Below are 27,991 nucleotides of genomic sequence, written 5' to 3'. Positions count from 1 at the left end.
GAAACCCCGTTGTTTTGCATCAAGAAAATGCAATGGCCGCCATCTTCGACTCTCGTGAATGTTTTGATCGTAGTTTCGGACTTTGAGGCCTATTTTACAAGTGCTATGCAGTTATTTGACGGAAATTGTTTCGCTACACTGTAGGAGTTATTGTTACGTTCACGCACAGGTTAGTACTAATTTTATTAAGTATTTGCTGTACAAGTGTTTACATCTGGATTTCTAAGTTCCTATCTAATGCGATACTCACTTTTATGATATAATATCTGTGTGTTTATGTTATAAAAGATTTACATTATGGGATTTATGTTTGGTGGAGTCAATATTATTAATATCCAATTTATATAAATATACAAACCTCATTTGCGTATGTACTTATATTTGTAGGCTCTTTGTTTCTACTACTTACTTGAGACTTCCAATTATGCATTATTTCCACCCAATCAATCAATTCAATGCTTTATTTCTCTCATATTTAATGTTATTAGGTTAGTGTTTACTTCTTTTGATGTTTATCAGTGAGACATTTCAGTTTTCGTGCCACAATAATGGCGGCAGTGGATTAACCTATCTACTTATTTTAACCTTTTTTACCAGCATTCTTGCGTTTTATATGCTTTATTTCATATTAATTCTTTATACATTCTCGTAGGGCATGAAATAAATCGAGTTTCATCACTTTTTGGACAATGACCTCGACTGTCACATTATCCTATTTGTAGACTAAAAATATTTGAGCGAGAAAATTACGATGTGCATCGCGTGTTGTCGTGTGAACTGTGAAGATTTGTGGGTAAAGAATCAATTTTCGATTGCAGTCACATGAAATAAGGTCGGAGGCCGCAGTGGTCTCCTCGGCGTCATCTCGGGCTTGACCCAAGATGATAATATTTACAGCATGTCAGCTTCTCCAGACTTTGATCCTGCTGCCCGGCAAGTAAGTCCCGAACCCCTACACCTCCCCCTTCACGACACTAATGTCCTGCCGTTGCTAACCATGCTACTCACTACATAACCATATATTCTTATTGGCATGATCTTCCTTACTCTTTTTGCTCTTGAGAAGCGCAAAATATCGTCCTGGTTTCATTCTTGCAATGAAGACCATTTACAGACAATCTTTAATTACATAAGATGTGTGTAGGTATCTTACTAAAATAAAACTGAAGATATTTTCAGTAAAGATTTTATCAGTTTACTTTCTGCAACTGTTTTCTACTGTTTTGAATGTTGTGTTTAATAAAGATTTTGAAACCGAGGTGCATTTTTAATAACCTATTAGGATTAGTAGTCTTATCATTATTATTCATGTTATATTTTTATATATTGGGTAAGTGTAGCAATAAGGATTTATTGATAATGCAAACAGGTTCACAATTTATCACCACAACCTTACAATAATAAATAAAATTTTGATATGAACAACCTGAAACCCTATATAACATTATGATGACAATTGTAAATTCATGGGTTCACTGACACAAATTAATATTGTTAATATAAGCTCTACAAAATGTTTCTGAAATATTACTGCGGCAGATTGCATACATTGTGTACTTCATTAAATATGCTAAGTTATTTTACAGCTGACATTGTTACAACTATAATGTGAGGAATATGCATGTGTTCAAATATACAACATGTTTAATTTGCCAAAACTTTGTTACAGGATTACCGGCCGGCCACCTCCAGTGAAAATGTGTATGAACATGTTATGGAACATAAATTAGCAGATAATATGAGTGTACCAAGCATTAGAACTCCAGTTTTAAGGGCTCTGCCCCTTTCCCCCACTGATGGTGACCCTGAACCTGATTCTACTCACCCTGAAAGTATTATCCAGTCCGCACGCAGTAATATTGATAAAGAAGTAGAGTACCACATTACTGACAAGAGACGGGACACAGAGATGTCTGTAGATGCACTATCTGGACTTGTAAGGATTGAGGAAGGCCTTGATAATGTAGGACGCATCACTTACCCTATTATTCAAGATGGAGACGACTCTGGTGATGGCAACTATGAAAACACAAGTGCCACTCTCATCCAGGCTCCACTGAACACTGCAATTGTTCAGAATGTCGCAAAACTGCCACAGAACTTCACTATAAATGTAGATGCCACTGTAAGCAACATTACAGCTATTCAAAATGTATCACAAGATGTGGGCAATCAGACTCTATGGCTGCCTACTATTCTCACAAGCGCTGCTCCTACTGACAGCAAAAGTGAAGAGGAGAGATCACAATCTGGTCTATCACAGATCATTATAACCAGTGAAAGCTATGTCAATGATACAAATCAATTGGGAAGACGGACAAATATAGTAACGGAAACTAGCTATGCAAGCCGACCCAAATCATCAAAAGTGCAAATTTTGAGCAACATATCTATCCCAAAGAACACAAGTTATTCATCACAGTATATAACCCAGGGCAAAGAGCTTGCCTCACAAGTGTATGGCACACAGAACCATGTATACAAGTTGAGCACTAATGTGATGTCACAAAAGCATTTAAATAATTCAGTACTATGCTCGAAGCCTCCAAAGAGTCAGTCTCTAATCGGCTGCTCTACGTTGTCACCTCAAGTAATCAGCAGCCCTATCAAAAACGTTTCTTATAGTCACACTTTTACAAAAAGCTCGAATTTGAAATCTTTGGGCAAAGTGAACAATGGTGCTAACTTAAACGCCGTGGTCGCGGCGTCCTCGGGCAACACGCAGTGCCATATACTATCGCGGGTCGTCTCAGGCCCTAACAAGATGTCCGTTCACTCAGGCAGAAAATCTGTAAATACTTTAAAACAGGCAAAAAATTCCGGACAGCTCTCGGGACAGAAGAATCAATCGAGAGCTATCAAGATAATACAGCAGGCAGGCACTGCACATAAATCAGAGTCCAAGGCCTGGCCTGTCGCTAGTGTGGCTACATATAAGAACCAGCAGCCGATATATGGCGTAGTGGACTCAAACACATCTAAGATCATACAGAAAGTGGGTAGTCCAACACATAAGAGTCATCATCAGATTCAAAAGTTGCCTTCTAAAGGGGAGAGGTTGGTTCTCCAGTCGCCATGTGGGCCCGTGCTTATATCCACAGCGCCTATAAGCACAAGCATGCCGCGCGGGCCTCACTACGTCCAGTCTGGTGCCACGCCCAACTTAAGATATGTACAGACATATACTCCGACAGACAATCAGCTCTCTACTGTGTCTCAAGTGTCAGCGAACCAGCAGCTGACTGCACAGATATTGCAATCGCTAGCGCAGCCCAAGCTGATGCTGCATCCCAGTGCAAATTCTCCACTGATACCACCTCCTCAACCTGTGGAGGAACCTATGGAGCCAAAACCGATTAATCAAAGGAGGATTGTGTTGTAAGTGCTCCTCATATCACTTTTTTAACATCTCCATACAAGGGGTTGCTATATTTTTAGTATCATAATGTTGAATGTTGCTTACTTAAAATAGTTATTTCGTAGGCTTTTTTTGCAAGATTAGAAACATTAACGATAGGCGAACTTTTGTAGACAATGTTTTGTAAATTTAGTCCTAAGACTAATGTTTCTTTCCTGTTTCAGCGGGGACAAGTCGACTCGTTTAACCGCGGACGATATAATCGGCAGCGAGGAGCGCCCGAACCTATCGGAAGAATTACAGCGGTACACCTTCCACGACCTGGCGCTCGTGATGCTGGACCACACGTACGCGGCGCCCGGGCAGAAGCAGCCCGCGCCGCCGCCCGCCCCCGTGCCTGTCTACGCGCCGCCGCTGGCGCTGCCGCCCGCCGTCGTGTCGCCGCCACCGCTACCGACGCCTCCGAGCCCGTTGAAGAGGCACTCGCCGGTTATAATGTCGACCGCGCCTTACGAACCGCCGGCACCCCTACTAGCACCCATTCCCGTCGCTCCACCCCTGCCTCTGAGCACTTTAACTTACAAGCCTCCGGCGATTCAAGACGACGATACCGCCTCCGTCATCTCGTCGATCGACGGCGACCGTCGCCCCGCCGCCGGCGGCAGCGACACCGAAACCGCACCGGAAGGCGAGGAGGAAGGAAAAACTCGATGCGTCTGCGAGTTCACACACGACGACGGATACATGATCTGCTGCGACCGCTGCGGCGAATGGCAGCACGTTGACTGCATGGGTATCGACCGGAACAACATCCCCGATGCCTACATGTGTGAACTGTGCCAACCTCGAGCTGTAGACCGAAGACATGCGCGAGCGATCCAGCTACGAAAGCGAGAGGAACTTAGCGCGCTTGGCGCTTCCGATACGGACTCTTCAGAAAGCACCAGGATGCCCGGAGCGCGTCGCAAACGACTCCTCACTGTCACCACTTACACTGACACTAGCGGGTCTTGTGTCACCACGTATAATTCGGCCACCCCTGCCGTGCCTACGTTACCACCGCTACCCCCAATGCCGCAGCCGACCCTCACTCTACCCAAACGCGGCCCTAAACGCCCTAAGAAGGCCGAAGTTGTCAGAAAAGGCACCAAGAGAAAACTTACAGAAAAGAGGGTCAAACGTAAGAAAGAGATGATAATGAATCGAAACAAGTACACCTCGAGCGTATCCAGCCAATCACACTGGGGAGAATCATTTGAGCAGGCTATGACTAACCATTACAGCCCTGAACTGAGGGCGAAAATAATGAAATACAGCAGTAAACTAGGAAACACGACGAACATGTCATCCGCTATCACGGCGCATTTGTGTACCACTGTACCACACGCCGGCGGCAAAATCCTTATTGCGACAAAGGACTTGAAAGAAAACACGCCAGTTATAGAGCTTAGAGGGAAATATATGCTGTCGAACCAGCACAGGCCACAGCTACAGAATTCAGCGCGTGCGGGCAGCCAAAAACCTGGGCCTTTCGTCTTCTTCTATAGACTGCCTAAGGATAACACGCAGATCTGTATCGATACAAGAACTTATGGCAATGAAGCCCGGTTTGTTAGGAGATCTTGCAAACCCAACGCGGAACTCCAACACTGCATCATCAAAGGCGCGCTACACGTCTACTTATACACTATTGGGACGATCCCGTCGAATACAGAAATAACAGTTGGGCACGACACTAACGGCAGCAAGCAGCCGTGCGCTTGCGGCAACCCTAAACACTGCAAGGTCAACGGTTTAAATTCCTCACTAGTTGGGAGGAAAAGCATCGATTACCCTCCAAGAGAAAAGAGGAGTAGGAATAGGTGTTCCAGCTCATCTTCCCCTGCGTCGCCACCGCTGGCACCCGTTCTAGCTTCCCCGGCTAAAGAATACCCTTGCCCAGTAACACCCATCAAAATAGAAAAGAAATCACCCATAAAATACGAATACTCACCAATGTCTCCTGTAAAAAGCGCCATCATGGCCCTCAACTTTGACCAGCCAATGAAAACAGAGATCCCAGAAGATATCAAACCAGAAATGGATTTAACGGCCAAAGAGGAGATGAAACCGGAGATAGATGAGCCAGATTACGTGAAAATGGAGACTGAGGAGGTGAAACCGGAGGAACCGGTCCCAGATCCTGAGCCTCAACCTGAACCTGAACCGGAACCGATTAAGGCAGAACCAGAAACAATCAAAGAGGAAGTGAAACCTCAAAAAGAAGAAACTAAGACAGAGCCTGAATCTAATGAAGAACCTGTAAAACAAGAAGTGCCGAAAGAGGAAGTTAAAGAGGAAATAAAGGAAGAGCCTAAAGAAGTTAAACAAGAGAGTCCAAAGAAAGAGACACCTAAAGTGGAAGAAAGGGAGCGTAGGACTAGACGAGATGGACTTGATGATGAAAGACCGGCTACAAGGGAATATACAGCCAAGTCGGCGTGCCACGATCGATCGTCCAGGTCTAGTAGGAACACTTGTACGAACCAGGACTCTTTGGATGATAAAACTGATGATTCGCAGGACAAACTGCCGAACAATAAGGACAAGGATAAGAAGAAAATGGTAAGTTATCTTTCAAAAACGTGTAAGAACTACTAGAAATCATATTTACTTTCCCAATTGGCTATCATCATTTTTAGGGTTCCGTACCGAAAAGGTAAAACGGGACCCTATTACTAAGACTTCGCTGTCCGTCCGTCCGTCCGCCCGTCTGTCTGTCACCAGGCTGTATCTCACGAACCGTGATAGACAGTTGAAATTTTCACAGATGATGTATTTCTGTTGCCGCTATAACAACAAATACTAAAAACAATAAAATAAAGATTTAAATGGGGCTCCCATACAACAAACGTGATTTTTGACCAAAGTTAAGCAACGTCGGGCGTGGTCAGTACTTGGATGGGTGACCGTTTTTGTTTTTGCATTTTTTTCCGTTTCTTTTTTCATTATGGTACGGAACCCTTCGTGCGCGAGTCCGACTCGCATTTGCCCGGTTTTTTGATTAAACATCCTTATGAGCATCGTTTTCAGATTACAATGTGTAATCAGAAAACTTAACAATTGTATTAATTATGTCTAGTCTATTAGCTATTATTAAACTTTACTCGTGATGTGAAATTGGCTTAAATTATCATACACTTTACAGAAATTATTGAAAAAGTTTTAGAGATAATCTGTATTCTCTCTAACTAATGATTACAACTTTTCTTTTAGACTCGTGAGGAGCGTAAAATGGAAGCCATCATGAAAGCGTTCGAACGCATGGAGAAAGCGGAACAACGTAAACAGGAGGTGAAGGAACGGCAAAAGCGGAGGGAATCAGATCCTCACCCAAATGCGGTAGACAAGGATGATGATGATGACTTCCAGTGCAGCTCCAAAAAGAGGAAGAAGTAAGTTATAATAACTTGATATGTCTAATAAATAACTCTTGAACATGTAAGACAACTTTTGAAACCACCAAAGGGGTTAATAAATACAAGAATAGGGTATCATTAAGTGGGTCTGATGATGGACACTGAAAGTGGCCATATAATTAAACAACTGACAACGTAATTTTATCTTATAGTGGTTTTTTTAGACATCCATTTATTTATTTATTTAATCTCTTTATAGTAGAAGTGGCGGGTTTAATACCTTAAGGAATTCTTTACTATTTAACCAATGACTATTTACTCCTCATTTGAATCATCTTGAGTAAATGGGGAAGAAAAGTATAGCTACAGCTTCAAAAATTTTGACAGAAACTTATTGATTGCAGAGTTTATCACCTCCGATATAATTTAATGCAAATATTGAACATAGAGATCACGTCACGAATTCAATCTTCATTCTTATAAATATTGTAACCTCTTTCTAAGACGCAAAGGGCGAGCCCGCACAACATCCCAGTCCAACCGGCGGCGCCTGAACTCGGCCGACAGCGACCTGGTGACGTCGGGCGACGAGCCGCGCACGCCGCCGCGGCCGCAGCGCAGGGACAGCGCGCCGCACAACAACGAGGCCGACAGGAGGAACGATCCCATCAACGAAGTAAGCTAAACAAGTACTATTTTAAATTTACCTCTTAAGGCGGTCACATTGCAGATGTGGATCCGGACGCCGCTCCGCTGTCCGAGAGCGTCGCTGTATACGTTTATAGCGATCTCGCTCGCACGCCCTTCGCATTAGTCTTATAAGCGCGTAACTCATCTTTAAGCAGTTGAGAGTTTTGCGACTTAGGCAGGTATAGAGGCAAGTCACAATTCTTCATTCCTTCAAATACAAATATGAGGTTTCAGAATTTACCCAATGATATGATTAGCCGGGTCCACATAAAGCGAGTATACGCGCGAGGCAATTTCCTCGCGCACATAACGGCCAGTGTAGACGTGCCTCGCGCGCGCCGCCTCGGCTAAGGCACGTCTACACTGGCCGTTTTGTGCGCGAAATTGCCTCGGCTATTGATATGTGAAGTTACCAATTCCTCACTACAGTGATGGGCGGAAAAAAATAAGCTTAATTTAAGTAAAGCTTGCTTGTCACTGAATGAATTTAGTTGTAGCGCCATATACGTTGATTTTTGCGCGTTTAACATCAATACCTCATTTGACCTGCTGAGGTTATCTGTTGTTGACATTGAACTGGAAGTGCAAAACTGCAAATATATCCGTTATTGACGTTTAAAAGTTAAGCTAAAATGTTGACTTAACAATAAAGATAACCCACTCGAGTGCTTATTCGATATTCCTTTTGTATTTATTTGTTTTTCTGTAGACTAAGATGATAATAATATGCATATACAATGTATGCATATTATTATCATCTTAAGGTCACAAACTTGGCTGTGGGTGTACAGATCTTGCCAAAAAAATTCTACTTGGAGCGAATATATTTTAATTTTTTTTTTGTTGCAGGATCTCGGCCTAAGCTCAGCATGTTTACTAGTAGAAGCCGCTGTCGGTTCTGTGGAATCCGCCTTTAAACTGCCTAAGACTAAGAAAACTATGGCCACGGAATGGATAGGCCGCTCGCCCGAGCGGACACCGTCGCCCTACAGATCTCCGTACAGACCGCCTTTGATGTCCGCCACATCTTTAGAGAGCCTCGTGAGAGTTGCCTCCACGATGATTGGCGATTTAAGTGGGGCCCCAGACTTCCACGAGGAAGATGCGACATCCCCACCCAGAACCCCCGGCCGGGATCGAAGCAGGCCTCCAAAGAAGGCTAGAAGGATTACTCGGAGCACCCCTCCAACTGAAGTCGTGGAAACGACGCCTACTGTGATACCCCAGCATAGTGCTAAGAAACGGTGGCTGAGACAGGCCATCAGTGAAGAAAGCGACTCTCCTAATGCGGGTGCGTATTGTCATGCTCATTTGAGGTACTTTGATAGTAATCAGTTGATGTTTTATTGTTTAAATTTAGATGCGTTTGTTGCAGAATCTCCGCCCAACGAAATAGTGACGCCATTGAAGAAGCGACGGTTAGCGAGAGAATCGCTATCCTGCGAACCTAATAATATTGTGCCTGTAAGTATCGCATCAACTAATCTAATGTCGTGTCATATAATATTCTTCTATATGTATTCTTGGTTTTTTCTGCAGTGTCACGACGAGGTGTCACCCAATTTAACGTCTGAGGATTCTCCGGTGAAGGACGACGGCGGTCTGATCCGGCAGTACAACGTGCGCGGCATCATGGAGGGCGTGTACGGCCGCGACCGCACGCGCTCCGACAGCGGCCAGGGCTCCGACGACCAGTGTCACCCCGACCACGACGTGCTGAACGTCAACATGGCCACCACCGACACCGAGCACATCCGCCGCATCATCGGCGTGCCCACCCCCGAGGACGAGCTGCCCCCGCCGGCCAAGCCCGACTTCACCACCAACAACAACAACGTCGAACCCGACGACCCCAACTACGACAAGGTCGTCCCCATGGACATCGACACCACCGTCACCCCCCAACCGAAATTAGAGAGCAGTGAACCCACCAACTGTGATATCAAAGGGTTGGACCTGCTCAATGATAAACAGAACAGTTCCCGATCTGCAGATACTAGCGGAAACTCATCCCCGCAGCGCGACGAAATGGACGACATACAGAAGAAGATTCACTCCTTCCACACCGAAAACATTCTCTTCCTCAAGAGCAGGAACAAGAAACCTCCGAAAGAAAAGCGGAAGAAGGTCAATCTGAACTTCGATCTCAACATGGTGGACGACCAAATCAGTATTCAATTGCGCACAGAGAAGGAGAGTTCGAAGTCGCCGGAGATTAATGGTGACATTCACGACGATATCAGCAATTCGGCGTTACTGGCGCCCGAAAACATACCTTTGCCCGACGATCCGGGCCCGATTCCTCCTCTAGAAGCGATACCGTTACCGGAGGAGCCGATGCGGCCTATAAAGAAGCAATATACGGGAAACATGAAGAACTCCAAACTGGTGATTAATGGAGTTATGCACGACTCATACACGATCGGAGACTCGATGGCTCTGCCGGCGCCGGAGAACATCCCCCTGCCGGAAGACCAGGCCCCGCTATCTGTGATACCGCCGCTGGAGACGATTCCTCTGCCCGAGGAGCCGCGGCGGCCGCTCAAGGCCCGGGTCAAGCAGATGATGGAAAAAGAGGAGAAGGAAGCTTTATCCAACGATACGGATTCCAAGTCGTCCGAACTCAACGGGGAGGTGCATTCCGAAGTGGATTCTATCCCTCTGCCGGACGACATCCCTTCACTAGAGGCTATCCCTCTGCCGGAGGAACCGATGGAACCGGTGCGAGTGCCCGCGTCCCCCGCGAGCAAACCTGAAGAAAAATCCTTACCGGTGAAGGATAAACCCTCAGTTCTGGAGAGCCCACTCCCCTTCTCGTCGAGGTTCAGCTCGACCGGACTGTTCTCGGGGATCTTCAGCAACTTCTCGCAACCCTACGACGTGCCTGCGGCCGCGGACCCGGTGCCGTCTATAATAAAAAGTGCAATAGATAGGACTACAAGTTTAGACAATAGTATATTCGATAAAGATAGTATTACGGGTGTGGACGAACTGAAGAGTGTGCAGGAGATATTGACTCGCGTGAGCAACATGGACTCGAATAACAGTGTGCTGCTGTCGGGGGTGCTGCAGGGCTCGGGCTCTGGGGCGAGCGCGCTGGAGGCGGGGGGTGCGGGTACCGCGGGGCTGCACGGGCTGCCGGGGCCCGCCAAGCCCTTCGGCGCGCGCGCCACCGACCCGCGCCTCAACCCGCCGCCGCAGGACAAGCCCAAACCAGTCAGAAGGAAGGTAACTCACACCTACATTACTAAATAAAATATGTAATAAAAACGACTTCCTAGGAATATTTTATCAATTCGAACTGTTCTCGCATTTGCGCGTTACGTATTTTCGTTTAAAAATTTATCCTGATGACCCCTATTTGCACATCAAAAGTGAGTCAAATTATCACTTGCTTTGGGGTTCGACGACAAAGATATGTTTACATTTTTCGCCATTATTACAAAGGACTAAGGTCCAACATTGTAAATATATTTTTGACGTAGTCTGTACGTTTTTCTAGCAGTCCTAATCCCAACTACATACTTCTCAGTTTGTACTATTTTTGCCGTCACGTCAAATTAATCTGCGACCAAGATAAAAATGACCTTGAATTCAAACAAATATCTATAGAAACTTAATTATTTTACAACTCCATAACTTTATGCATTCGCATTCCCATTATCATGAGAATTATTTAAAACATTTAATACTAACTCCTTTAAACACAATTCAGTTCAAGGTCACAGATAAGAACATGTCAACAACTAGTATCTACTTATCATTTATTTCATAACTGTACTTACAGTTACCAAATGTTATTCCATTTTTAACACAATTTGTGACAAATAGTCATTCATAAAGCTGTAATTGCCTTGACATACATAAAACATGTGGCGTACTGCGAAGCACTTTCTCTAATGGGTGCGTTGACCTGTACAGATGCTTGTTTATTCCACAAGCGTTGCGGAAGCCACGTTAGTTATTGGTGGGGGTCAGTTTTACTGCGCGGACGAAGCCTAGTACGTAACGTATGAAACTAGAGAAAAACCTAAGTATGTTTCTTTTTGGAAAAATTAAGTTGTCTATGTAAATCTTCTGTCTTGTTCGGGTAATATGTATGAGAAGGAATCCCACCAAATAAATATGTGACGTCCCGCGGTAAAGGTACCTTATGGCGATTGGCGCTTACGCTGATATTAACGCCGCTCCAATACTATTGCGGTGTTATGCGACGTAAGCGCCAGCTGCCATAAGGTACCTTTTCCCGTGGGACGTCACATATAATATAAAGTGTTGACAACTGCATCAAGTTATTGTTTTGATTAATTAGATATTCTAACTGGACGTAGTTTAAGAGCAATTAATTTAAGTAATTTCGATTGATAATTTTTGTGTGTATTTTGCATTGTCAAGCAGCGGTCTCGAGACTATAAAATGTCGTCTCGGTTTACCATTTAATTCCTATGCTTAAAATCTGGTTCATTTTTAAATATCCTCTCTCGCTCACCACCCTCCATATATAACGTACGCTAAAGAGTCAATTCAATCGACTAAACACCATAATATAACGTATCTCGATGCGAGTTCTCGCTCCGTCCAGTACCGTCTTTACCATAATGGCCCAGGGCCCTCATCCTCAGGGGGCCCTGAAGGACAGACAGTAACAGTATATTTGATTACCCATAATAAATAGAAGATCATAGTAGAAAAATGTTAGGTTAATTCGCTTTCTATACTTTCCAATAGGGCCCCAAATTCTTATGTGCCCAAGGGCCCTAGCATAGTTTAAGACGGCCCTGGCTCCGTCTAACCCTGAAAAAAAAATGAAAAAATGTTTATTTGTTAACACAGAGGGTACAGGTGTGAAGTTTGAAGTCTTCTAGTAAGTATAGAATACTTGTGACAGAAGACCCCGCTGAAATGTGTCCCCGCTGTCTAACCCTGAAAACTAACATATCTCCTCTCCCCCAGCTCTCTATCACCGAATACCGCAAGCGGCACCGCGGGGCCCTCAACGAGGAGCCCCACCCGTCCGAGGGCGAGGCGCACGGGCCCGAGTGGTCGTCGGAGTCCTCCGGGGCCTCGGGCGCCGGCTCGCTGTCGCCGCAGCGGCTCGACGCGGCCGCCGCCGCCGCCGCCGACGACTTGGAGCAGAGGCTGCATCGGGAGCTCGCTAATGCGCATTTGCCTAAAGGTCAGTTTGATCATATTTTATTTACGGCGATATTTAGAAGCGTTTACGAGAATCGTGTGGTAGATCCAGTTTCAATTTATTTGAAAAAAAAAAAACAGAAACACACAGGCTTTAGGCAGAAATAGAGCACAAAGGAAAATAAAGTGTGTGACCAACAATATCGTCCACAGATTACTAGATTATTATTAGTATTAATGCACTAGTTTCTAATGCGGTTGCCGCATACAAACTTTAAAGGGCCCACAGACTAATTCACGATATCAACCTGTCAGTTGTTCGGAACTGTCACCTTTTGCGATTAACTGACAGGCTGATATCGTCCGGCGAACTGGTAATCTGTGGGTCCCTTAAGGATGTCAGGCAAAATATAAATAAATAAATGTATATTACAGTGATAAAAAATTGCAAGTCCGCGCCACAAAGACAAAACAATGTCGCAACCTTGAACGTAAAACCAGCTTATTCAGTTGTTTTAATCCGTGGAAGATCCACCAATGTTGCAAATGTTGCAATACCAGTTTTTGTTCAGAAAATTACGTTTTGTGTGTAGATTAAAAATTATTACTATGTTTTTGGTCCGTCAGGTCCTTCTACGGTCAGTTAAGAGTGTTGATGTTAATAGTATAGTAATGACGATTATTTTAATTGTTTTGCCTCTAAAATTTGTCTTGGATTATACAATTATACATAGTCTATCATAAAAGCTCTAGTGGTTTAGCCTAAAAGCGTGCGGCTTCAAAACGTCGTGTATTCAAACCTGGGTGGTATTAATGAATTAGTTGCTATTTGGTGAAGAGGACCAAAAAATCGTCAGAGAACCTAAGGCCAAGTTTTCCTACTGGATTGGAAGGTCAGATGGCAGTCACTTTCGTAAAAATAAGTTGCTAAAACCGGAACCCAAGCTGCGACGGAAAATATGCTCATATCATACAAACTTGTATGTTTATGAAGAGTAGGGAATATCTAAAAGTTATGGAACGCTCGTTCATCGTTAGCCGGGTCCACACAGCGAGCATACGCGCGAGGCACGTCTACACTGGCCGTTTTGTGCGCGAGGAAATCGCCTCGTGCGTATGCTCCTCTGAGTCCTCTGTGTGGACCCGGCTATTCGCGTATGAAATTACACGAATCACTCATTCGAGCAAGTGTCAGTTGTTGACAGTAAACAACAAAACGTACAAATTAAGCTTCTATTGACCGCGTTCACGTTCCGCGACTAATTCTTCCAATTAGATAAACGCATGCCGCATTTAAATGTATAAACACAAGCTATTTTCATCTCTATTCGCATATTATAAAGTTTATTTTCATTTAAGACTTACTCATTGTAATGTCGTTGAAAAGTTAAATTGCTACGTTTCAAGATAAATTCATCTCTACTCCAAAGAATTAAGGTTCATTATAAGATTGCGCAACTTAAATCGTTTTGTAAATAAATCTATGCGCTTTATCGACCGGCTTCCTTCGTAAACGCACTTTTGAAGGGATGTACTGTCGAGCTAGAAAGTGTAACATAGTTTGAATTAGTGAATGAACAAACGAATGAAATGAATGAGTCAGTGTTGACATAGTTACAGTAATTACATCACGTGTCGTTTACGCATATGGTGTGCACGTTTTGTGACACTTGTGTTTATGTAAACATTATATAAACGATTTCATGACGACGTATTGCTATAAAGAATGTTTTGTAATTATACAACAATCTACATTCTTGAATTGGCAACTAGATCTTAGAATATCGAGTTCTTGTGCCAGAAATATAGTAAAATACAGTACCGCTCAAAAGTTTAAGTTCACCCTTTGTTTTCGGTTCTAAAGAGTCCTTTTGTGCCGTGCCTGTGTCCACCCCGGCTTCGCAAGGGTTCCACGAAACCTTATCAAATTATCACCTGAATCTTCCTCAAGAAATCTATTGGTAGGTGAAAACCGCATGAAAATCCGTTCAGTTGTTTTTGAATTTATCGCGAACATACAAACACAAACAGACAGACGCGGCGGAGGACTTTTTACAAGCCAACACTTTTCTATTCACATATACGGCAGAGGAAGCGAGCAGCAATAACACTGAGATTGTGCAACGCTCGCTGGCGGCTCTTATCACAACGGAAACTTATTGTGACTTACTGCCATCCAGTTTCACGATTTACCCGTCAACTGACTAAGGAGCAAGAGAGTTTTTGTAAGCTTTTTATGTAAAAACCCTAATACTACGGACACACTATGCTCCGCGCGCAAAAAAACGACCTAAAAGCTATCAATGCAGTAACGGAGACAACCCACAACCGCGTGATGTGGCGCAAAAATACTATGAGGGCTGACCCCAAGTAAAATGGGATAAAAGCCAGGACCAAGAAGAGAATACACTATGCTCCTCGCGCTGCCGCGATGTCGCCCGCTCCGGCCACACACTGCCCTACTCGCGCGATTAATCGCGACGCTCCTTCACTTCATATTGCCGGCCCTTTCTCGAGCCAAAAAACCGACAAAATAGGGAGCGTTGGGCATGATGAGCGTCACGACGAGTAACGTAACCAGTAGGGCTACCGCCAATACCGAAAATCGTCAATTGCGGGCATTTTTCTCTGTCACTCTAATTACGCCTTCATTGGAGTAAAAGAGTAAGATCCCCGCAATTTGCGAATTTCGGTTTTCGCGGTAGCCCCTCAGAAGGCCTCCCGCGAACCACGTTCGACGTGTTGCCTCTCTGACGCACTTGTATATTCGTACGAACACGTCGAAAGTGGTTTGCGGTAGGCCCTCTGACAACGTCTCTGCCTACTTCTCTCGCTACTTTCCATGCCACTCGTCGAGTATTTGGCCGGTATAAGATTGCAATATCATCATAAGGGCTAAAAATCAGTAATGGTTTTAGACTGTCAGTCAATCGACGGACGGACAGTCGGATTCTGAAATGAAAAACGGTAATTTGATATCAGGTTTTGCTAGTCGGTAGCACTAAGCGCCATTTATTTCGCTTTTTAGGGTTCCGTACCCAAAGGGTAAAACGGGACCCTATTACTAAGACTTCGCTGTCCGTCCGTCCGTCCGTCCGTCTGTCACCAGGCTGTATCTCACAAACCGTGATAGCTAGACAGTTGAAATTTTCACAGATGATGTATTTCTGTTGCCGCTATAACAACAAATACTAAAAACAGAATAAAATAAAGATTTAAATGGGATCCCATACAACAAACGTGATTTTTGACCAAAGTTAAGCAACGTCGGGAGTGGTCAGTACTTGGATGGGTGACCGTTTTTTTTTTTGCTTTTTTTTTGTTTTTTTTTTTATATATGGTACGGAACCTTTAACAAACATGAAGTCACTAACATATTATATTTATTAGACTCAAAACTGCCAGACTAAGTACGGGTACTAACACCACTCCAGCAACACTCTTAACTGGACCTTATATTTTCTACAATAAGGTTTAAGATATGCGCACAACGATGCGCCGTGCCCCTTGGGACCTTGAACACGCGATTTCAATATTACGGCGCTACTGCGTAGTAGCGAGGTCTATTGTATAGGCACTGTTGCCGTTTTAGGGTCATTTATACCGATTTCTGCATGGTTTGTGTGACTAATTTCAAGAAATATGTAATTAAATGTGGATTTGATAATGCAATATAATATTACTGTACCGTAAGCAAAAATATGGCAAGTGATTAAACAAGATTTAGTCATTGTAATAAAAAAAATTACATTATTAATAAATCTATTCGCAACACCTTAACAGGATTCGGTAGTTTTTAAATTAGAAATAATGTAAGTTTAGTAACTAACGATAATAAAAGTCGAGTTTCACCGTAAAGAAATCCATTTCGTACTTAGGACCATAGTTAAACTAACAAAGATACATACCAGAAAGGAAACTTACCTAATTACATAAAATAGGATGGTTTAATGAACAAAATAGGCAATATTTGTTGTTTCACTGTTTTCGCATTTTGGACCTACTTATGTTAAAACCAGAGCTATTGCAGTATAGAATTCCTATCTCCATACTTTACCGTTCGTGTAATTCCATTCATTCATCATTACTTTCATTCTTCTCTTCAAATCGGGAGACGTAACCTATCGAGTGTTGCGACGTCTCGTATTGATTTTGTGTAGCCGCGAACTGCCAGATGCGACTGACGAACGTCTGACCCAATTCACACTGCGGTGCAATGTTACACGAATTGAGTCGATGTCCTCAATCTTCAGTGTTATTTTAAACGTCAGACTTCTATGAAATTATGACGTATAAATTAAATAACTCTTGCGCTGCGTATGCTATCATAATTGTTGCAGACTTTTCTTCGTCTAACTCAAAGTCCTCAATATTGAAAACAAGTTTACAATAATAAAACCAAGCGAGGCTTTACAAATGTCAGTCATGTTAGCTTCTTTACAAAAACGCAGTAAGTCTTACATTTCAACAACTTTAGTCTCTCAGACAGTTGAGTTCGTCGAAACCGCATAAATCACAGATCGAATACTCATTAGACGGAACATTTAAGACTACGTAGCTCGCCGCTAAAATAATAGTAAATTGCCATGAACATTTTAAAGCGTGAAGTGCGTAGTGGGACGATTTTTTTAAACTTTCGAAGCTATTATTTTCAAACGTAATAATCATAAACTTTTCCAGTAACCTTTTAAGTCGTTTTCAAGACCTGTCTAATGACGTTCCATACGTTGATTAGTACTGGATAAAAATGTGACGTTCAACGGCAAAATGTACCTTATGGCGGCTGGCGCTTACCCGTGGGACGTCACAAATATTTTCACTTTTAGTTACATGTACGGAGTAATCTTTGCAAAAAAATTCATTTTTGTTAATTTTAACTTTTAAAATAAGTAGCGCGGACGAACATGATGAAACTTTAAGGGTCCCGTTTTTGCCATTTTGGCACGGAAGCCTAAAAGGGTGCAGTATGCGTCAAAATACAAATAAAAGAGTGCTTAAGTATGTTGAGGTCGAATCGAGTCTCATGTTGCGTATTGTGGAATCTATTCAAGATAATCTAAAGCATGACTGCATAAAGTAATACCTCGGGCACCTTAATTGCCTACGATTTGCATTTACGTAGACGCGAGCATCCATGTATGCGATACACGTGCGACTTATACAATCATCGATACAATTAACCGATAAAACACCTTACTGCTACAACATAAGGTCTACCTATGAACAGAGTTTATGACTCTTATGAGTTAATCGACTTTTTAGTAAATCGACACATAATAATCCTTATGGTAAAGATATTAGGTCTACCTTTGTTCAGTGAGTGTCGAGAGTGTTGTTAGTACACTTGCACGTAAGTGGTGAGATCACCGCGTTTTTATTGTGAATACATGTGTACCTGTGTTAACAAACAAACATGTTTTAAAGAAGTTGTCTATGTCTCCTAAATACTTCGATATTTGCCCAAACTTTAATGCGTTACGTATCGTAACAAAAATCAATACCAGAGATTTTCTTTATCTCTAATCTACCATTCGATGTTGTGCATGGCCTAGCTGTTTCTTTTTTACAAAATATTTAAAACTACCTACGTATACATAATCCGCTTTAGCGAGATACCCTGCCACTGATTGTTAGATTTAAGTGTGTGTCTAACTTGCAGGGCGTTTTTCTAACCCTTAGCCATATTCTTCTATGTGGATTTCGGGGTTGCTCGCATAATGAAAATTATTAGGTATGACTAAGAGCGGGGCCACACTGGAGATTAGCGTGCGAGTGGAAAGCGAGACGAGCGCGCAAAGAGTTCGCCGCGAGCGCGCCTCGCTTTCAACTCGCTCGCAAATCGCCAGTGTAGCCCCGCTTTCACATATTCAGCTCGCAGAGTATGGCTAAGGGTCGAAAGAATACTCTGTACATAAATGCAAGTTAGTCATCTTCATATTGATTAAACTCTGAATTTCTTTTCACTAGTCGCACCTTCGGAGAGCGGAGCGCTTACAGGTAGCGAACATTATCTCTAACTGGGAGTGGGGAGGTTCTTGACATTTCAGACAGACTAACGACAGTAAACTGTCAATTTTTATATTGAGCGTCGCCGCGCGCCGTCGCCGTTTGTCAAAATTGAATGTGCTTGCAATTCACATCGCCTTTGTGCATGTACAAGTACCAAACAGCAGCAGATTTTTTATTAATGTGGCGTCGATCGATCATTTTTAATGGTCTGGGTGACATGCTATGTGTTGAACCGATATCCATACTCTGGTTAAACGTAAAGCTTTACTACGTTTAATTACTTTACGTTAAACTTTTTAACTGACCATATATGCAAATTAGAAATAAAATCTGAAATTGTTAAAGAACATCTCCACTTCCTACATTAATTAATTAAGCTCAAGTAAGACTCAAGTAATTACAACCAATTAGTTTAACAGAATTTTTGTATTAACAAAATTTCCTTATGTGCAGGAGTGTTTGACGCGCAGCCGACGGCGTCCGAACGGCAGCGGGAGAACCTCAGCTCGCGGCTGCGGCGCGAGTTCGGCCTCGCCCTGCCCGAGGACGAGCGGCACGAGGCCACCACAGGTAACTAGCGCCCCCCAGTGGTAGTTAGTAACACCCCATAGTTCTCTATATGCAGGAGTGTTCGCCGCACAACCCACGGCGTCCGAACGGCAGCGGGAGAACCTCAGCTCGCGGCTGCGGCGCGAGTTCGGCCTCGCCCTGTCCGAGGACGAGCGGCACGAGGCCACCACAGGTAACTAGCGCCCCCCAGTGGTAGTTAGTAACACCCCATAGTTCTCTATATGCAGGAGTGTTCGCCGCACAACCCACGGCGTCCGAACGGCAGCGGGAGAACCTCAGCTCGCGGCTGCGGCGCGAGTTCGGCCTCGCCCTGCCCGAGGACGAGCGGCACGAGGCCACCACAGGTAACTAGCGCCCCCCCAGTGGTAGTTAGTAACACCCCATAGTTCTCTATATGCAGGAGTGTTCGCCGCACAACCCACGGCGTCCGAACGGCAGCGGGAGAACCTCAGCTCGCGGCTGCGGCGCGAGTTCGGCCTCGCCCTGTCCGAGGACGAGCGGCACGAGGCCACCACAGGTAACTAGCGCCCCCCAGTGGTAGTTAGTAACACCCCATAGTTCTCTATATGCAGGAGTGTTCGCCGCACAACCCACGGCGTCCGAACGGCAGCGGGAGAACCTCAGCTCGCGGCTGCGGCGCGAGTTCGGCCTCGCCCTGCCCGAGGACGAGCGGCACGAGGCCACCACAGGTAACTAGCGCCCCCCAGTGGTAGTTAGTAACACCCCATAGTTCTCTATATGCAGGAGTGTTCGCCGCACAACCCACGGCGTCCGAACGGCAGCGGGAGAACCTCAGCTCGCGGCTGCGGCGCGAGTTCGGCCTCGCCCTGCCCGAGGACGAGCGGCACGAGGCCACCACAGGTAACTAACGCCCCCCAGTGGTAGTTAGCAACACCCCATAGTTCTCTATATGCAGGAGTGTTCGACGCACAACCGACGGCGTCCGAGCGGCAGCGAGAGAACCTCAGCTCGCGGCTGCGGCGCGAGTTCGGCCTCGCCCTGCCCGTGGACGAGTGGCACGAGGCCACCACAGGTAACTAACGCCCCCCGTGGTAGTTAGCAACACCCCATAGTTGTTGATGTTCTAAGGCACTTCAGAAGTGCAGAGGGCCACCACGCCTTCCTATTTTTCCTTCCGTCGTCGAGCGGTTTCCATCCGAAAGCGATGCTAGTGTTATTTTCTACACAAGTCTTTTAATTTTGCATTAAACAGAGCTGCCTGAGAAGGAATAAGTGCCAAGTTTAGAAATAAAGGAATAATGGAATCGTTTAAAGACTCCAACTCGGGACTCCGGGATTTCAATACGACGCCCTTATAAACAGAGCAGCCGACCCTTACCCGATTACTGTTTGTATTATCTACTTATATTAAAATGTACTTTATCTTGTTCCAGAGGGTGCGGCAGTTGTTCCTGCGCGGCGCTGCGACAGATAGACCCGTAAGGCATATTTTTGTAAATCTCACGGCGCAGGGCGCCGCTGTATAGCTAAGTTAACGTACGTTTTGTAACGCGGGAGCGCCCGAGCGCTCAAACTGTATATTTCCGTTTCACTTCAGTGTTTTTTTCACGGTTTTTCTGCAAGTACAAATTGTTTTTATTTCCCTTTGTAAATATTGTACATAGGAGATGAATTAAGATAGGATGTAGTGGTACATATGTATAATGGTATATTTTTTTTATGTATGTATAACGTTTATGTATGTCGGATATATTTATTTAATAGAAGGACCGTCTATAGAAGGATTGCTAGGATTTTTGTACGCATAATGTTTAAGTAAATTATAGTTGTTTTTATTATTTGTTTTACTTTTTAGCGTGTATAGAGCTATGCGGGCTCCTAAGTGTAGGTCTCGTTAGGGTAGCGTTTCCGGTGTAACGGTTAGTTTGGATACCGATTTCATGTTAGCCATTATTAGAGGTTAAATCTGTGTTATAATTTAAGTAAGCGCTTTGTTACTGCGTAGATAATGGCGGCTGCGGAAGCACTTGCAGGGACAGCCTATACAAGCTATGAATATGAGACGTTAAAATTCGAAATCGAACTGAACATTTCACGCTATTTGTACAAGCACGTATAGGAAAGTTGTACAAGTTGTATGACATTATACGTTCCATTTTAGTTACATCGTCCCATATTCAATGCATCTATGATCCCGCATCACAATGTCGAGGCAGCTAGCTCCGATCCACACCCACGTTATCGTTGGAAATTATTGCAAACGGCAAAATAGTCAACATGTGTAGCAAGCTTCTGTTTGACGGTTGACTGGTAGAGAATGGCTTTAAGTCCGCCATTCGTAGAGATGAATGCATCCCCTCATATAATGTTTGTATTTGATTTAGCAAAATATATCTCGAGACGCACATAATACTCTAGCACGGTTTTGTAGCAAATACCTATTAATATAACTAGCAACCCGCCCCGGCTTCGCACGGGTAACTTAAAAACTTAACAAATTGTACACCTAAAGCTTTACGTATCACTCTATTGATACCTAGGTGAAAACCGCATGAAAATCCGTTCAGTAGTTTTGAGTTTATCGCGAACATACATACAAACAGACAGACGCGGCGGGGGACTTTGTTTTATAAGATGTGAAACGGATGCGAAAGTAACACACGTCTGTATTTCTGTTACTTATTTACTATGAAAATATTTTTAGGATTCTCAAGTCTCCCGTTAGTGAGAAATTGGGGATGGGCGTAGGCGTTACTTATTTTGGGAAACCCGGGGTGGGTGTACCGTAGGAGGTAGGGGGGCTAATAACAAAGCGAAGCCCACAAGGGCAGAGACGCGAACACAGCTAGTAGAATATAAACGTACCATGATTGGTATTTAGCTATTTTTAGGCGATTTATATTTGAACCTTTATAATAGATACTAGCAAATATATTGCGTTCAAAGTTAGCTGTAAATTGTTAAAGCTTGAAACGTGCACGAACTGTAGAGGGCAGCACAGGAGCCCCCTGTTTATTGGCGTGAAGTGTAAATGCCAAGTTTAAGCTTCCAATGTAGCCCACAAGATGGCAGAACCTACAATGCACAAGAAAACGTACGTGAGCTGTAGAGTGCACTTGATTTGGCGTGAAGTGTCAATGTAGAGTTTATGTTTCCGATTCAGGCCACAAGATGGCAAGATCCTCAAACGCGCACGGCCCCTATAGGCTCACATGTTTCGACTAAAAAGCCGTACTGCAATGATTTGCATCTATAACTTCATAAGCAACTATACCTTTACTGCCATATTCAGACAATATTATGGCATACACGTGATCAGTGAATTTTAGCCCTTATTGTACACAAAACAAGGTGCATGCTCGCAGTGAATAAGATTTAACAATAGCTAGTAAATAGAAGTTATTCGTCTCATCGAAGCGATCGTATAGTGGCCGAATTATAAAAAAGAGACACACTGAAATAGAGTGCTGAATTGAAAAAAATCTTGTTGACCAAATAGGATTTTTTCTAGTATTTTTACAAATACTAGCCAATATATTAGAAAATAATTGGCGGAACGAGCTTTGTAAAATTTAATATAAGTAAGGCTTTAATCTATTTGATTAAGTTTACAGTTTATTTGATTAATTTGCGTAACGAAAAGTAGTCATACTTGAGGGTCACTTTCGTTACTCAATGAAATTAAATAAATTGAAGACGAATTGAAGTCAATACTTTTCTTAATCTATCGGCGTGAAAATACCGTCTAGTGGGACACTATTTTGACAGCACGTTTTTGGGTTCATTTCAGCAATCTATTTTAAAATACTTTTAGCAACACATTGTCACATCCGACTGCAACCCCTCAAGCAGCAGAAGTTGCTAAGCGGGCGAGGTGTTCGAAATTACCTTGATGCGCTCTTATTCTCTTAACAATAAAGTCGTCAAGATCATTTTGAACACCTCGACCGCTTAGCAACTATTGCTGCTAACTTTACCATGTCTATACAACATGATGTTTTTATCTTCGTGCAATTAGGGGAAACTATGTAAATAATTAATTGAGTGTTATAATTATAATAGCCAATTATAGACTCTATAGATACAATTTTAATTGAATAAGCCGTGATTTTAAAATGTTTTTTTAAGATGAAGTCTGTAGGATAATCGGTAAAAATTTCATGTTGTATATTAAGATTGGGAAGCGGGCATAGTAGAGTTCATACATTTGCAACTAAGCGCAAGTAGCCAATGTATGAGGTCACAATAAACAGTAATCAATGTGTAAACAGGCCCCAATGTGAAGCAACACTTATCCCACTTATGCCACACATACCCGAGATGTAGTGCATAATCGTTTTCCATCGTATTTTCTCGGAAACGTTCGTATTTGTCATGCTACTTCAGTCAACCTCAGTACTTTTTGTACCGAGACTGACTGAAATATCAAGACACGTTCGTACGTTTCCGTGATACGATAGACAATAATGTAGCACTACATCTGTATTGACCTTATTTCTAAATAAGAAAGGGCGTAACCAAAACTGTGCTCATGCTTCCCCAAACTCATATAAATCACGCAGCTACAGTTTGGACAGCGATTACATATTCCCGATGTCTCTGCTATAAGACAGACATTTCTGCTTTTGCTTTTAACCCGTCGAACGTCCACCATACAACAAATTGATTCAAAGCAATTTGACCCATATTGATCTGTGGTAACACACGTCTGATATTGAGTGGCTACGACCCAAATTGGGTTAGTATCACAAGTGTGATAATAGGGCGCTCCACGGGCTAAGTCCAATCTAATCTACTTATAATCTCATAGTTCTCACAGAGGCTTAAGAACAGCAAAAGGCAAAGTGTTGACAGTATAGTTTACTAAGGAAACACCACTTATGCTAAAATTCAGAGCTAGCTGGGTAGAAATTATTGACAAGATGAACTCTTAATCATACCTTCCTGAAATAATTGTGTGGTATAGGTTTTAATATGTATGTAATTAATCTGGTCTAAACTATGGCTGCGAGATCCTCACTATTCATACATACATACATACACTACAATAATCGCGACGACGAGTAAATGTTGTGCGACACTAATCCCAGTGACTTACTTATACGTTTGCAAAATATTTTATTCGTTAATAGGCTAAAACGTTGCATTTACACATAACACAATTAAACACTTTAATTATAAACCTGTAATAAAGAAACTCATATACATACAAGTATGAACGCTGAAAACAACTCCTTTTTTTGGGCAGTCGTGTAAAAAAAATAGGCAGAAACAGCGTGATTCTTTTATTATTTCTTTATTTACTGTCCTCGAACGCATTTAAAAATCTCGTAGGGTAACCTCGCCCATTGTGGACTCTAGCAAAAACTGGCTGCCATTGTCAGGTATTTCGCCCTACAACGCACTATCAATAGATTGATAACGCCATCATAGCAGAACCCCGGCAGAATTGATTTCATTCATTGTAACATAGTATGTATTATGAAATTAGATTTATGAGATGATTTGTGGCCTAATAAACGTAATAGACGAACCAACGAGCGATGAGGTTGCAATTTAGTTAAGTTTACGTCGTGGTACAGGTGGTAAGACCAATATGCTACACATACAGGAACTATTTTTGGTCGGTTATAAATCTTAACGGATTTTATTTTCAATAATTAGGAGGCACGTGGGATCCTGTTAGGATTCGGCTGAATCTATTTACTTTCGCATGGAGTTAAAAAGTGTCTCCACATGCATTACGTATTTCGAGTTGTGTTAGTCCCTGGGAGTTAAACTCTCTTCAGTCGTTGTAATGTTAATAAAATATCTGGGAGACCGAGCAAAGCTCGGAAAACATATAAAGACTCAAAAATGCGCGTTTTCCCAGAGATAAGACCTAGCTAGATCGATTTTTTGGCCCCGAAAACCCCCATATACCAAATTTCATCGAAGTCGTTAGAGCCGTTTCCGAGATCCCCGAATACATAAATAAATAATATAAATAAATATACAAGAATTGCTCGTTTAAAGGTATTAGATAGATACATTTCATGAAAATGGTTATAAAGCAGTTAGTCTTACCGCCTAAGCCTGTATAATGTAGCAGCTACGTTTAAGCGCCCAGTCGAAGCGACTCCATCCCTCAAAGTTGCTCAATGACAAAACGTCTGCTTTTCGTGTTCGATAAACTTAAGATTTTCGTATCCCCCTAATCTGAATGTTAGAGTAGTACCCGCGTTCCTGATAGGCAGACTAGTTACGAAGGTGAATTGAATTTTATCTTTAGGCCAGTGCTATTCAGTGTGGTTACTATTAGTCCCCATTTTGCCGGTAAATACCGGTAAACATTTTCAATGAATACACGTGCATTAATAGTTTTCCATCGTATTTTCGGAAGCGTTCGTATGTGTCATGCTACTTCAGTCAACCTCAGTACTTTTTGTACCGAGACTGGCTGAAATAGCAAGACACGTTCGTGAGTTTCCGTGAAAATACGATGGAAAATAACTTTGCACTACATCTGTAAATGGGGATATTGGGGATAAAATAGGAATAGCCAATGATTTCTCACAAATACAGCATTTAAAGATGGCTGTCTAGTCTGTGCGCTTCCAGTGTTATATTTAGGCATATTAGTTATTTCGTTTCGTATATTTAGTACACTACAATATTCATCACATTTTCTTCGTGTCATAATAGGCTGGATATTTCCATATTTGTTTATGTATTTGCTTGTTTGTGTCACATATGATATGACCTTAAATATGTCCAAGTACTCAATAAGAGTTCATTAGAGCAACAAATATTTTACTTTATGCAAAATGATTATGTATAGGTATTTATGGCAAGCGTGTATCTGAAAGCGCACGGGCATAGACAATAGTTCAACAAAGAACTGTAACTTGTGTTATAGGGTTATTCATTAATTTTGAAAACACTGCAACACCCGGTACTGGAACCCTATGCTATCACGCAGAAACTTATTTAATTTTAGCTTACATAAATAGGGTAAATGCATTTATTGGCAACCAGACTACTTTTTGACAGGAGTGTTAAAATCTTGGTGGAGTCAATGAATGGATTATATCCCCCTATTCTGTTTCGTTACACCAGTCCATTTCAGGACTAGTTTTTAAACATTTATTGAATATTTGTCCCAATGCAGTTATATTGCCAGTTCTCGTGGGCGACGCTAAGGCGCAACGGAAATATTAATTGTGTTCAATTTAATGATTATTTATATTCTCACTTGGTTATAATTTTAGACGCTACCTTCGCAAATCGCCTAGTGTCTCACTAGCTACTTAATACTGCAATTCAGTTTTAATGCATAATTATATCTAAGTCGTTACGTTGCAATATTTCACCTAAAGGTTACGAATATACATTATTTTAGCAGCTTTCAAGATGGATTCGTAAATAACATTTGATTTTAATGCTTTATATTTTGTTTTGTATAACGAATTATAGCTTTTTTTGGTGTATGTTTTGTGATACAATCAATTTTAGATCAATAATCTAAATGGGTAAATAATCCTTAGATGAAATGAGCTTGTAAATATTTCGATCTGGTTGTTTATTAGATACAGCATAATGCTTATTGTGTCCAAGTGTTGAAGTGAAATAACCACAAGTTTTTTAGTGGAAAGTAAATGAAAGTGGTTATTTTACAGTGTGGTTGAAATTATTTGTGCTGAACGTTCAAATCCACGTTAGCCAACGTAGTCCAGATGACAATAGCACATCGGCAAACGTCATATGAATAGAAAAAATGTAACCGGATAACCATATGCTACGAAAAGTCACGTGACTTTATTCATACATTATTTAAGTTTCGAATGGCGTTTTCTATTCGCGATTGTCATCTTCTCATCTCGGCCTGTGGTTAGTTAAAAACATATTTCTAATTTTAATGGCAATTAATTTCAACTACCTTCACACGTCCAAACTGTGAACTGTCACTTGTAAAGTGATTTTATCAGTATTGTGCGAGACGGTGAGGTTGTATTATAAAAGGCCGTCCGCCGAGGGCCGTCGCATAATCAACACGTAGATTTTAGATAGTATGTTTGTGATAATCACAGAAGCTATCATCTGTACAGGTGTAGCGCATAATTGTTTTCCATCGTGTTTTCTCGGAAACGTTCGTATTTGTCATACTACTTCAGTCAACCTCAGTACTTTTTGTACCGAGACTGGCAGAAATAGCAAGACATGTTTGTATGTGAAAATACGATGGAAAATAATTATGCACTACATCTATAGAGCGTTTATGTACATAGTAGCGGGTAATATGTAAGTGAAAAGCTATATTTTGTTATTGTAAAACGAAATGCGCCCTCTAGTTTGCCATACCGCAATCCTTTTGTGCTCCCATCCCGTACCGTTTCTGTAGCGTGTTGCGATTAACAATGGAATATTTTGCAATATATTAATATAATTTTTTATTCACTAAGTGATCGTAAAATAGAGCTGTATATTATCCAGATGTTAAATATTATTATTTCTTTCTTAATGTTTGAACTAAGCATGTAAAATTTAAAATAATAATATAGAATAAAAGATGTTATGATAATTAATTACATAAAATCTTCGTTTGAATCTCGCCTTTCCTTTTTCCTTTTACTGACACTTAATATAAACCTACAGATTTCCATAAAGCTGGAAAAGTTCTCGAAAATTCAGGAAAATTCACAGGAAACAAAGGAAACTTTCATTTTGTAAATGGAAGATTTTGATTCATATCCTTTTCGTAAGCTAATGTAAAATTTTGGCTATTAAAAACATGAGCTTAATATTGACTTGCTTAACCTTTTGAACGCCAATGACCGATGAATCCGCACCGCAGGTCCAACGCCAAAGACCGATTAATCGGTCACAGACCACA

The 27,991-nt window shown here is 42.3% G+C and overlaps 1 protein-coding gene and 1 long non-coding RNA gene across 6 annotated transcripts in view; both read left to right on the top strand.

Moving 5' to 3' along the window:
- LOC134793414 (uncharacterized) overlaps window positions 1-27,991 on the top strand; it is a 314,149-nt gene that overhangs the window by 247,195 nt on the left and 38,963 nt on the right. The gene's annotated exons all lie outside the window — the stretch shown is intronic.
- On the top strand, window positions 10-27,705 carry LOC134793349 (uncharacterized). Of its 5 annotated transcripts, XM_063764900.1 has the most exons (13): window positions 10-169; window positions 819-937; window positions 1,670-3,378; window positions 3,583-5,962; window positions 6,614-6,792; window positions 7,261-7,432; window positions 8,296-8,737; window positions 8,807-8,910; window positions 8,986-10,674; window positions 12,400-12,622; window positions 18,547-18,576; window positions 20,075-20,191; window positions 20,553-27,705. In XM_063764900.1, exons 2-13 carry the CDS (start codon window positions 899-901, stop codon window positions 20,591-20,593), a joined length of 7,125 nt encoding a protein of 2,374 aa, XP_063620970.1. In that variant the 5' UTR covers window positions 10-169; window positions 819-898; the 3' UTR covers window positions 20,594-27,705. The 5 variants fall into 5 exon arrangements, with proteins under 5 accessions (XP_063620970.1, XP_063620972.1, XP_063620973.1 ...); XM_063764902.1 differs by lacking the exon at window positions 18,547-18,576; XM_063764903.1 differs by lacking the exons at window positions 20,075-20,191; window positions 20,553-27,705 and adding an exon at window positions 19,042-19,181.

The sequence above is a fragment of the Cydia splendana genome, chromosome 9 (genome assembly GCF_910591565.1).
Source record: "Cydia splendana chromosome 9, ilCydSple1.2, whole genome shotgun sequence".
NCBI lineage: Eukaryota > Metazoa > Arthropoda > Insecta > Lepidoptera > Tortricidae > Cydia > Cydia splendana.
The sequence above is the reverse complement of the archived record's forward strand: the minus strand, read 5'-3'. Positions and strand labels throughout refer to the sequence as shown.